We start from the raw sequence: 12156 nt of genomic DNA, 5'->3' as shown, positions 1-12156 counted from the left end.
TGGTCCACACTTCCCCCTCACCCTTCCTCCAAACTGTTGTCTTGTAACCGTCAGTGCAGTTGATGATATTTGCTGACATTTAGATTCATACTTGTTGCCTAATTATTGTGCCCGTACAAATACGTATCAAATAAATAAAGGCATGCACTTGGAGAAGTGTGTGTGTGTGTGTGAGAGAGAGATCAATGTGCATGCGTAAGTTATCAGTAAATAATTAGTGCTAAGGGGAGTCATTGTGTTAAAAGAAATAGGTCCATACATTACACACATCATCTCTGATTTCTGTTTACAGCCTGATTCTACATTCTGATATTCAGATATTAATTAGTCAGTTATGCTTCAACTTATAGAAGGTGCTTTAGAAATATAAACGTAGTGTATAAATACAATCTTATGTACTTTATTTACACTTTATACTTTTAGCGGTTCACAGAATTCAGGAAATGTCGCGTCAGTCAAACAAAACTTGCTCTTTTAAAATTAATGACCTTTCACCTGTGAATTTTCGTTTCCTACTATTCTTTCGTTTCTGGGAAAAGGTTATTTTTGTTAAGACTTGTCTATGAATTTTATTATGCTGTCATACGTAAAATTCTTAAGTACTACCCAATCCTACATACATTAAACCAGGGCTACTCTGCTGGACATTATTTGAAGTGTCCAATTCGCATCCATCAACTATACCACAAACATTGTTTAATGAATTATAAAGGGTATAAATTGCCCAAGAAATGAAATTAACGGGAGCTGTTGCATTTCCTGGGTGGGCACATAATCCTCTAAAATCCCTAGGAATCTCCGAGGGCCCCGATTTCCATCCGGCGTCGGTGGGAGGAAAGGACAAAACCCTGCATCAGGATGAAGTGCGGACTATCTCTTCCCTCCTACAGACGCTGCCCGACCCGCTGAGTAGTACTAGCCCCACCACGTGTCTCCACAGAAACCAATGTGCTCACCTTACCACAGCGGCGGCGGCGATCGGGCGCCTGCGCACAATTGCCCGCCTGCAGCCGGTGCGCGAGCACGCCGAGTGTGGCGGCACGTTCGGGGAGCGTGCGCGCGCCCCAGGCGGAGGCTCGTACCCGAGCCAGTGGCCTGGCGCCCGCCCTCGGTCTCCCCGCCCCCCTCCGGGCTCCGCTCATTCACTCACTGCTCCTCTCCTTTCGTCTCTCTGCAGCATGGCCGATTACCTGATCAGCGGCGGCACCGGCTATGTGCCCGAGGATGGCCTCACCGCACAGATTCTCTTCGCTTCTGCCGACGGACTCACTTACAAGTAAGAGTTGTAGCGCCCATGGGTGCTTCCCGGCGAGACACGTTGCAGAGCGGGCGGATGCAGTCTGTGACCCATGCTATCAGTCCCCGCCCCACGGCGCCAGGACCTCGTTTTCTGCCCGAGGAGAGCAGGACCACACCAGTCGGCTCCGCCACCCATCCAGTCCTCTCAACAACGTTCCTATCCTCAGCCCCACCCGCGGATCCCCTCCACCCTGTGATTTCTCCCCGTGACCCCCCCACGTGTGACCCTCTCCCTGACAGCCTTTCCCGCCGAATCTCCTCCCCCATGATCCCCCTCCTGCGATCTCCCTCCTCTGAACCCTCTCCAGTGATCCCCCTCCCCTGTGAACTCCTCCCCAGATCCCCCATCCGCCGCGATCCCTTCCCCTGATCCCCCATCCCCCGTGATCCGCTCCCCTGATCCCCATCCCTCGTGATCCACTCCCCTGATCCCCTATCCCCCATGAACTCCTCCCCTGATCCCCCATCCACCATGATCCACTCCCCTGATCCCCCATCATCTGCTCCCCTGATTCCGCCTTCCCCCGTGAACTCCTCCCTGGATCCCCATCCACCGTGATCCCTTCCCCTGATCCCCCATCCACTGTGATCCACTTCCCTGATCCCCCATCCCCCGTGATCTGCTCCCCTGATCCCCCATCCCCCGTGAACCCCTCTCCCATGATCCTCTCCTCTGTTATCCCTCTTCCCAGGAACCTCCTTCCCCATGGATCACCCCCTCCATGATCCCTCTCCCCATGAACTGATCTCAGGATCCCCCTTCCCGAGATCCCCCTCACCCTTGAAACAACCTCCCCCATGATACCATCTCCCTTGAAACCACCTCACCTGTGATCCCGCTCCCCATAATCCCCCTCACAGGGATATCCCTCTCAAGTGGTCCTCTCTCCCGTGATCCCCTTCCCCATCCCCCAACCTTCTCACCGCTTCATCCCACATCCCCCACCTCCTCCCACCCCAACCTGACCCCCTGTAACCCCATTGCCTGTCCCCATCTGCTCTCCGACCCCCTCTTCAATCCACCCCTCTACCCCTGACCCCAATCCCCTGTCCCTCTCACTCCTCCAACCCCCACCGAGAGCTTGCTTTGGATGCATAACTTTGAGACCCAAGTGTGCGTGCCACTAATTGAGTATGTTGTGAACCATCTTTATTGAGAGACGTAATTGTTTAAAAGTTTATCACATGTTCAATGTTGAAAGGTTCATTTTTAGTTTGACTAGAATGATGATAAATTAATTTGAGGTAATTCAATAAAAGATTTCATTTGCTGTATTTGGATAAATTGGATTCACAAGAACTTTTAATGATCAAAGATACGGGCTGGGGTTGGTGAAGGGTTGCTCCAGTAAGGGATGTGGCCTGAGGAAGAGGTTGGGAAAGATTTCATATATTAGTTGGAAGATAGACTGAAGAAAATAGAAATACTGAACTTGTAGTAATCATATTAGAGCAATTACTGATAATTGCACAGTGACATGTTCTCAATTTCCCACAAATTGAAGTCAGAGCTGTCTTTCCTTGCACACTTGCAATTTTTCTTCTGAACTTCTGATGAATGTCATGAATTTCCTGCTAGTCAGTCTTATAATTCCCAATTTTGTAAAAACAACTAGCATTTATATTTTGTTTTTCACAATTACATGATGTGTTTGGACTTATAAAGTCAGTTATAATTTCATAAGCATAGCAACTTATTCAAGGCAAGTTACTAAAAACAATATAGAGTTGATGAGCAAGTGCTTTGTTTTTACTCAAACACGAAGAGGAAGCAGGATCTCCCAGTGGCCACACATTTTAATACCACGTTCCATTCCCATTCTAATATGTCTATCCACAGCCTTCTCTACTGTCAAGAAAGATGAAGCCACACTCAGGTTGGAGGAACAACACCTTATATTCCGTCTGGGTAGCCTCTAACCTGGTGGCACGAACATTGACTTCTATAACTTCCGTTAATGCCCCACCTCACCTTTGTACCCCATCCCTTATTTATGTATTTTTTCTCTCTTTTTCTCCCTCTGTCCCTCTCACTGTAACTCCTTGCCCATCCTCTGGGCTTCCCCTCTCCCCCTTTCTTTCTCCCTAGGCCTCCCATCTGTCCCATGATCCTCTCATATGCCTTTTGCCAATCAACTTTCCAGCTCTTGGCTCCATCCCTCCCCCTCCTGTCTTCTATCATTTCGGATCTCCCCCTCCCCCTCCCACTTCCAAATCTCTTACTATTTCTTCTTTCAGTTAGTCCTGACGAGGGGTCTTGGCCCAAAATGTCGACTTCCTTTTCCTATAGATGCTGCCTGGTCTGCTGCATTCACCAGCATTTTTTATGTATGTTGCTTTGTTTTTGCTGGTGCTTATTGAGGAATGAATTTTGGCCAAATGATGACACACTGAGATTTCTTGCATCCACTTGAGAAAGTAGAATAGACCTCAGTTTAATGCCTTGTCTTCAAGTTTAAGTTTATTGTCATAGAATACACACACAGGTAATGTATACCATGAAAATTAGTTTTTCGCAGCAGAGGTTCAATATTGTTACAAACGTGACAAGTATCAGTTAACATAAACTTATTTTAACATAAATGTAATGGCGTTACTGCTTGTTGAGAGAAGGAAAAGCATAGTCTGAGGTAGTGTTATGGGTATTTAGAACTAGGTAGCAGTGAGGAAGAAGTTGTTGTTGAACCTTGAGATTTGGCTGTTAAGGCTCCTGTACATCTTGTCTGAAAGGCAGTATTTAAGAAGAGGATACGTCCTGGATGGTGGGCATCTTTGATGATGGATCTCACCTTTTTGAGACCTTGTCTTTTGTAGATGCCCTCGATGGTGGGAAGAACTAAAAAGAGATGGAGCTTGCTGATTCCACCAGTCACTGTAGCCTCTTGTGTTTCTGTGCATGGAAGTTTCCATACCAGGCCATGATGCAACTAGTCAGAAAGCCGGATCTCCTTAACTTTATAAGAGAGTAAAGACATTAGCATGCCTTCTTATGCTGAGCCCATCTGTGCATTGTGAGATGTCCTCACAACAGTGTGGTACTTCCCCCGCTGATATACCGGGCTAGATTTTTGTATTCTTTCCTGGTATCGAATGTTAACCAACACAGTCCGAATAATGGAATGCTTTGTTCTCAGGAAAGTGTTAAAATCTGAACAGATTACTTTCCATTGATGTGAGCATCAGCCTTTCTCATTATTGTTCCCTTCCAGACTATTGTGCAGATCAAATTATTGTCCCGGTTATGTCTTGGTTACTTTGTGTACCAGCAAATGTAGTTAACAATTCACATTCCAGATTAACACTTCCGTGTTATCTATGATTTTAAAAGTTCAAAATAGATTTATTATCTAAGTACATTTATGTCACCATATACAGCCCTGCGATTCATTTTTTTGTGGACATACACGGTAAATCCAAGAAATACAATAGAATCAGTGGATTATTGTATCCAACAGGACAGGCGAACAATCAATGTGCAAAAGACAACAAACTGCAAATACATAAAAAAGCAATAAGTATTGAGAAAATGAGATGAAGAATCCTTGGAAGTGAGTCCATAGGTTGTCGAAACAGTCCAGTGATGGGCAAGTGAAATTTTCCCCTCTGGTTCAATAGCTTCCTGGTTGATGGATAGATAGGTTATTGATCCCAAAGGAAATTGCAGTGTCACAGTAGCATTACAAGTACACAGATATACAAATATTAGAAGAGAATTAAGGAAGAAAAAAATAAAGTTACCTCAAACAGTCTAACAGGAGGGGTCATCACTTCCCCGGCTATAGGTTGACCCATCTGAGAAGCTGATGGCTGAGGGTTAGAATGATGTCATATTGCGCTCTTTGGAGCAGCACGATTATCTTAGTCTTAGTTGAGGGGTAATAACTGTTCCTAAACCTGGTGGTGTGAGTTCTGAGGCGCCTGTACCTTCTTTCTGACGGCAGCAGTGTGAAGAGAGCAAGGTTTGTGTAGTGGTGGTTCTTGAAATGAATGCTTTTCAGCAGCAGTGCTCCCTGTAGTTGTGCTCAGTGGTGGGGAGAGCACTTATGCAAGAAGCTTGTGCATTAAATCCAAACATACCTGCCCCTTGAAGATATTGTTCCAGAACAGTTGTTTTCCTCGGTGCATACCTTTCCCACAAGAACCTCCAGTGAATCTGCAGGAAGTTTTGTAGGTTTTATTGACAAACGTTTGTATAAATTAGGCTTTAAGACAATAGCAAGTGGTTGTATTTTGTGAGTTGATTTCTGAGAATGGGGACAAGGTTTCGCCTAAAATCTGTAAAATTTATTACTTAATCTACAAGCATGATATTTGGACCATTTTTGTTTTGTCCATTTAAAATACTGTTTGAAGTAATTCTCATTGATATGGCTGTGCCAACTAGATTGCCAGTGAGAAGATGAGTGACCCAGTGGCTCAGCTAGTAATGCTATTGCCTCCATCTCTGAGGTTCAGTCCTCACCTAGGTAGAATTGGCATATTGTTCCTGTGTCTGCTGGGGGTTCATGCTCATCTGCAGGTTAACCTTTGAACTTAGGGTGGGGCGAGCTTTAATGAGTACTTGCAACACACTGGTGGAAGTAGAGTTAGCTACTTTGGCTGGTCCACAAGATGAGCAAGCCTAGATAATGACGTGATTCGGACAAAGGCCTGGAAAGGTACAAAAATGAGATAGATTACAACTGGTGGATAGCATTTGAGAAGTATCTAGACGAACCCTTGAATCGTCAAGTGTCATCACCTTGAAGACTAAGCCAAGTACTGCAAGATGGGATTCATATGGACAAATGCCCATTGGTCATTGTGGAGATGGTAGGCCAGATGGCCTGTTTTCCACTCTGACTGAGATGTGTGAGCTGGTAGGGAAATTGACTTCTTTCAAATGCTTTTCCTGTGTATTTGAGAAGTAAACCCTAAGGGAGTTTGATAGGATTGTGAGAGTCTGAAATGGGATTAATGTGACTGGATGCTTGATGGTTAGTGTGGAGTCTATGTTCCAAAAGACCTGGTGCTGTTCATTGTGGTGCAGATGATCAGACAGGTGGGACATTTGAGTTAACGAAAATAGCCTGCGCACGTCCACCCTGATAAAGTATGAAACTATACCTGGTACTCGTTTCAAAGTTGCTGGTGAACGCAGCAGGCCAGGCAGCATCTCTAGGAAGAGGTACAGTCGACATTTCGGGCCGAGACCCTTCGTCAGGACTAACTGAAGGAAGAGCTAGTAAGAGATTTGAAAGTGGGAGGGGCCCTTTTTTTCTTTTAGATTGTGATAATCTGCAGTGTATTGAAGAATGTAATTATTCTGCTCTCAATCTGTGTATGTGTTTTGTTTTTGAGATTTTTTTATATCTGTCTTAAATTGTCTAATCACCAATGTGCTGAGATAAAGTATTGATCTGAAGTATTGGCCTCATCGAAGGTGGCGATGAATTAGCATGCAGGAGGGAGATTGAAAATTCCCTCACTGAGTTGTGTCATAACTCAGTGTCACCAAGACCAAGAAACTGATTGTAGACTTCAGGAGATGGAAACCAGAGGTCCAAGAACCAGTCCTCATCAGAGGTGGAGAGGATTAGCAACCTAAATTTTTGGTTGAAAATTCTGAGCTACATAAGACACTAGTCAGGTCGTACTTAGAGTATTGTCAATAGTTTTAGGCCCCTTATCTCAGAAAGAATGTATTATCATGGGAGAGAGTCCAGAAGAGGTTCACGAGGATGATTCTGAGATTGAAGTGGTTAACATATGAGGAGCCTTTGGCAGCTTTAGGCCTGTACTCACTGGAATTCAGAAGAATGCGTGGAGATCTCGTTGAAACCTACTGAATGTTGAAAGGACTAAATAAGTTGGGTGTCGAGTAGGTGGGGTAACCAGAAATAGAGGGCATGGCTTCAAAATTGAGGGGCAACCTTTTAGAAGAGAAGTAAGGAGGAATTTTTTTTAGCCAAAGAGTGGTGAATCTGTGGAATGCTCTGCTACAGACTGCGGTGGAGGCCAAGTTATGGGTACATTCAAAGTGGAAGTTGATGGATTCCTGATTGGTCAGGGCATCAAGGGATATGGTGAGAGGGCAGGTGTATGGGATTGAATGGGTGTATGATGAACAGACTCGATGGGCTGAATTACCTAATTCTGCTTCTATGTCTTATGGTCTTACTAGAGATTTTATGTCAGAAGTGATTGTAAATTTTAGTTGTGAATAATGTGTGTTCTGTAATCTCTGCAAAACATAGATTTTTTTTAAAACTAGAAAATAATCTGTATTTTATTTCAAGACTGTGAGGGAATAGAAGCAGATGGGAAGGGGCACCACTTTGAAAACCCCACAGTAGTGATGTGGTAGCATCAAGCCTGTGGTTTTAAAAAGCTGAAGACTGTAGCAATTAGTGAAAACAAGACTAAGGTCCCTGATTAGTTTTATTGATGTGCCGTTTCCCATAGCTCTGCCTAAATCTGCTCTTTAAAAACACTCATCTCTTTAGGAAGCTGCATTTGAATCTTCTTCTAGCATCCTCTGGCAGAACATTAGAACTTGGTAATGCTGAATCCTCTTTGCCTCCCCATAACTGCACTGCTCATAGTGATAAGGACAGATTTTTGTGGTTATTTTGATCTTGGTTTTATAACAATAAGTGGCTAGAGAACGTTGTAAATTGAAGGTTACTACATTACAATGTCCCTGAGTTTCTTAATGTTTTGAACAATGCAAATCATTTTATAATTACCAGTTCAGTTCTGCCTCCTGAATCTGTTGAATTTAATTCTTTGCCATAAACTTATTCTTTCCAAGTACCTCATGGAAATCTTCACCCAAGTCCACACTACTTGACACCCTGGCGTGAGTTGTTTTTTTTTCCCTTCTTGGAGAGTCAGGATAGTGATTGGTGTGGCTCCATCTGGCAATGTTGTAGTTCCAACACATAACGTGTACCCCACAAAAGTTTTGTTGTTCTCAAAGGTGAGTCACAGATTCTCATCCTGTACCTGTAGCACTCATAACTGCATTCACGAGGGGAAGAAACGATCTCTTCAAGTTCAATCCCAGCTAAAATTATGTCCTTCTACCATATCTCCAGAGCAAGAGCAATCTCGGTGTATCCAGCTGTTTTTCTACCCATGTCATCACTTGCCCTCGTTCTCATTTTCCTTGATCTTCTCACTATTGACTGCCATACTAAAGACAGTCAAGTCAATATTCTTCTGTCTTATTCCCAGAACAGGTACATACAGTATAGCATGGACTGGATGAAGAGCGGCTATGAGCGCCTCCTGAAGCATTAATACCACCATCACCCATTTGGGTTGAAAATCTCAATTTGTTGTTGTGTGCCATGGTAACGTAGCATGGCACTATTACAGCTCGGCATTCTGAAGTTTGGAGTTCAATTCCTGCACTCTCTGTAAGAATTTTGTATGTTCCCCCCGTCAATGAAAAGACATAAGAGTTAGTAGGTTAATTGGTCATTGTAAATTGGCCTGTGATTGAGTTAGTGTTAAATAGGTGAGTTGCTGGTGGTGCGGCTTGTTGGGCTGGAAGGGCCTTTTCCACACACTATCTATAATTAAAATTATAAACAACGTTGATCACTTGAGAGGGGAACTGACTCCCAGGGACGACAGCGTACACAGTCCTGAATTTGCCACTTATTTGCCCTAATGAACCTCAACAGTTAACAACCCTATCAATTTGTGATCAATTATGCAATGAATGTTGAGTACACTGGCTTATTGCTTCTGTCAGCAGCAAACACTTTGATCACAGATGTTGGAGGACCTTGTCGGAAAGCCATTTCAGCAGCGGGCAGCTATGATTTGCTGTTATTAATTGGATGTTTGTTATCTGTTGTGAAGATACTGATCCATTACAGTTCCTTTTCTCAACCTGCTACAGTTTGTTAATGGAGCAAATCTCTTCAGTTGAGGATACAGTTAACTTGTGCCTTCATTACATACTTCAACATTTGGGCTCCCTCAACACCTATGTGAGAATCTTGTTTGTGGAGTTTAGCTCCACCTTCAACACTGTTGTTCCAGATTTGCTCCACAGATAGCTAACCCAGCTAGCTGTACCCTACAGTATCTGTCAGTGGATCACAAACTTCCTGGAAGGAAGCAATATGTAAAGCTTAGCTCCTATTTATTTGATCCAATGTGGTTCTTTCATCCCTCTTGTTTTTACTTTATACAAAAGACTGTACCTCCACAGGCAAATCCATTAAAATCCTAAACTTTGCAGATGACACAACTGGAGTTGGTTTCATCTCTAATGATGATGTGACCTGCTATCAAAGAAAGGTAGACTACCTTGCATTGTGAAACACTGATAGCAATTTGGAACTTAATGCTATCAACAGTGAAAATGAGGATTGACTCCCGCGCCCCCCCCCCCCCCTTTGGAAATTAATGGTCAGGCTCTGTCCATGGTTGAGTCATTCAGACTGCTGGGGTCTGCCATTACCAATACATTGAAGTGGGACAAGTACATTACGCTCATTACTAGGAAAGCCAAGCAGAAATTGTTCTTCCAGTGCCAGCTTAGGATGTATCCTGATGAATTTTTACTTAACCATTATTGAGAGTGTTGTGACCACCTCTATCACCATTTGGTTTCTGCTGCCTCTTCCCTTTCCAAGTTCAGGTTACAGTGAGTGGTCCACTCAACAGAGGACATTGGCGGTTGGCTACCGACACTAAAAGACCTGTTCATCACCAGAGCAAAGAAAAGCGCTGAAAAATTCCTGCTGACTCCACCCACCCTAACAGTCACCTATTCACCAAATTGTCATCAGGGAAATGCTAAAAATCCATCATCACCAGGACTATACGTCATCTCCAAAGCTTCTTTTCTGTAGATATTCAGCTTCTCAACAAAACTCATTCAGGTGTAATTTCCTAACTCCCTGCACAACATCTGTTAAATGGTCTTTCCTGCTCTCCTTGTTCTGTTGATACTTATTTAGTCTGTTTGTATGTTCACATTTCTTTAAGTTTGAATATTGATGTTTGCGCATGTGACCGTTCTGCTAATTATTGATTGCTCATGGCTGTTTGCACTGTTGTCTTGTAAATTATTGGTTGCTATTGTCTAGTCTGTTATGGTCTTGTACTGTGTTTTAAGCTTGGCACCAAACCACAATCAATTCTGGTATGTTTTACATACTGGCAGTAAAGTTATTTCTGATAATGACACTAGTCACAGAAGTTCACACGGTGTATTGGGAAGATGAACGTGCTTAGCAAAGAAAAAACATTTATTTTGGTTCCAGACCTGGCCTTGACTGAAAATTTTGTGTTTGTGTTTGGGATGAGTGCTGAATCCTGTGGCTGTGAATTCCAGCCTTTTGGTAGATTCTGTAGTTAACAGCCCATGTGCAGAAGGCTAACATCCTGCTGTAGCCAATTCAACACCAAATCCATGTTAACGTTCAATGTAGAACTAAGGAAGTTTACACACTTCAATCCACAATACTAAGGGAATGTTGCACCCTCTGGATGCTGGTACTTAGAGGATGTTATGCACTTAGGACCCTGGTGAGGAAGTGATCTCAGCCCTCTTTTACACCTTGGTTCTGTGGTCTTTGGTAACACATTTCCCTCTACATATGTGTGCATTGCTGTTCTGCTAACATGCATGGGCCTGGGCTTCAGGCATTGCTTTTGTGTAGGAAAAACTGGGGCTGTCGGACACTGCTGCACTGACCGTCATGCCAGAAAATTTCTAGCAACCATGTACTCCAAATCTGCCATTTTTGCTTGCAGCTCAAACCCGTAGTCAGTGACTTACATGCAAGCAAATCAAGCATCTGTTCTGTGTACAGTAGGAACCCAAAAGATACAATCAGATGAATGATTCATTTGTCAGATTTTAGGAAGAATGATAAATATGGAACCTAGGAACCTCACTGCTCTTTTGGATAGTTCTATGGAATTTATAACATTCAGTTGAGAGAGTAGACAACAGGAATTCAGTGTTCCCTCTGTATAGCTATAGTATTAGCCTGGATTGCATTGTAGACTCCAGTGTGGAGGAAGATTTGAACCCTTAGCTTGATTAAATCATGCACTTGGTATACTTGCTTTATCACAGTGCCCTTGCAGAGTTAGATTCATTCTGAGTCTAAACCTGCTCCTTCACTTTCTTCATATTTCTCTCTTTTGTGAAGCTCATCTACCTAGGCTTCTGGACACAACGGATCTTCATTTCAAAACTGCAAGCTTATTCTCAAATTCTCCTTCCTGTCCTCCTATCTACTGATACCTCCACCTCTCCAATATCTGTGTACTGATAGTGATTTGGGCATTTCCAGTTTTCCTTATTCCATTATTTCATTATTCCACATGTGCTAAAACTGCCACTACACCTCCTCCCTCACCACCATTTTGGACCCCAAACAGTCCTCCCAGGTGAAGCAACACTTGTGAGTCTGTTGGGCTTATCTGTTGTATCCACTGCTCTCTGTGTAGCCTCTACATCAGTGAGATCCAACACAGTTTGGAGGACCTTCGCTCTGTCTGCTGCAAAAAAGCAGGATCTCCTGGTGACTACCCATTTCAATTTGACTTCCTGTTCCCATACAGACGTGTCTGTTCATGATTCTTCTACTGCCTTGACGATGCCAAACTCAGGTGGGGGAGCAACTCCTCATTCCATCTGGGTGGCCTCCAACTTGATGGCATGAACACCTGATTTCTCTAACTTCCAGCAATTACTCCCCTCTTCTCCTTCTCTTTTTTTTCCATTCTCCATACTGGTTACTCTCTCGCCCGTTTCCTTTTCCTCATCTGTCCATCACCTCCCTCTGGTTCCTCCTTTAATCCATGGTCCATTGCCCTCTCCTATTAGATTCCTCCTTC

General features: G+C 43.7%; 1 protein-coding gene across 3 annotated transcripts in view; it reads left to right on the top strand.

The window, feature by feature from the left end:
* The first annotated feature begins 1016 nt into the window (after window positions 1-1016).
* LOC134359541 (inosine-5'-monophosphate dehydrogenase 1) overlaps window positions 1017-12156 on the top strand; it is a 66033-nt gene continuing 54893 nt past the window's right edge. The window contains exon 1 of one of the 3 annotated variants that reach the window (XM_063072954.1): window positions 1017-1276. In XM_063072954.1, the coding sequence (XP_062929024.1) occupies window positions 1179-1276 (98 nt within the window). In that variant the 5' untranslated portion in view covers window positions 1017-1178. The remainder of the gene's footprint in view (window positions 1277-12156) is intronic. The other 2 variants (XM_063072956.1, XM_063072955.1) reach the window with 2 other exon arrangements.

This window comes from Mobula hypostoma, chromosome 20 (assembly GCF_963921235.1).
Source record: "Mobula hypostoma chromosome 20, sMobHyp1.1, whole genome shotgun sequence".
Taxonomy (NCBI): Eukaryota; Metazoa; Chordata; class Chondrichthyes; order Myliobatiformes; family Myliobatidae; genus Mobula; species Mobula hypostoma.
This window is presented reverse-complemented; position numbering and strand designations above follow the sequence as displayed.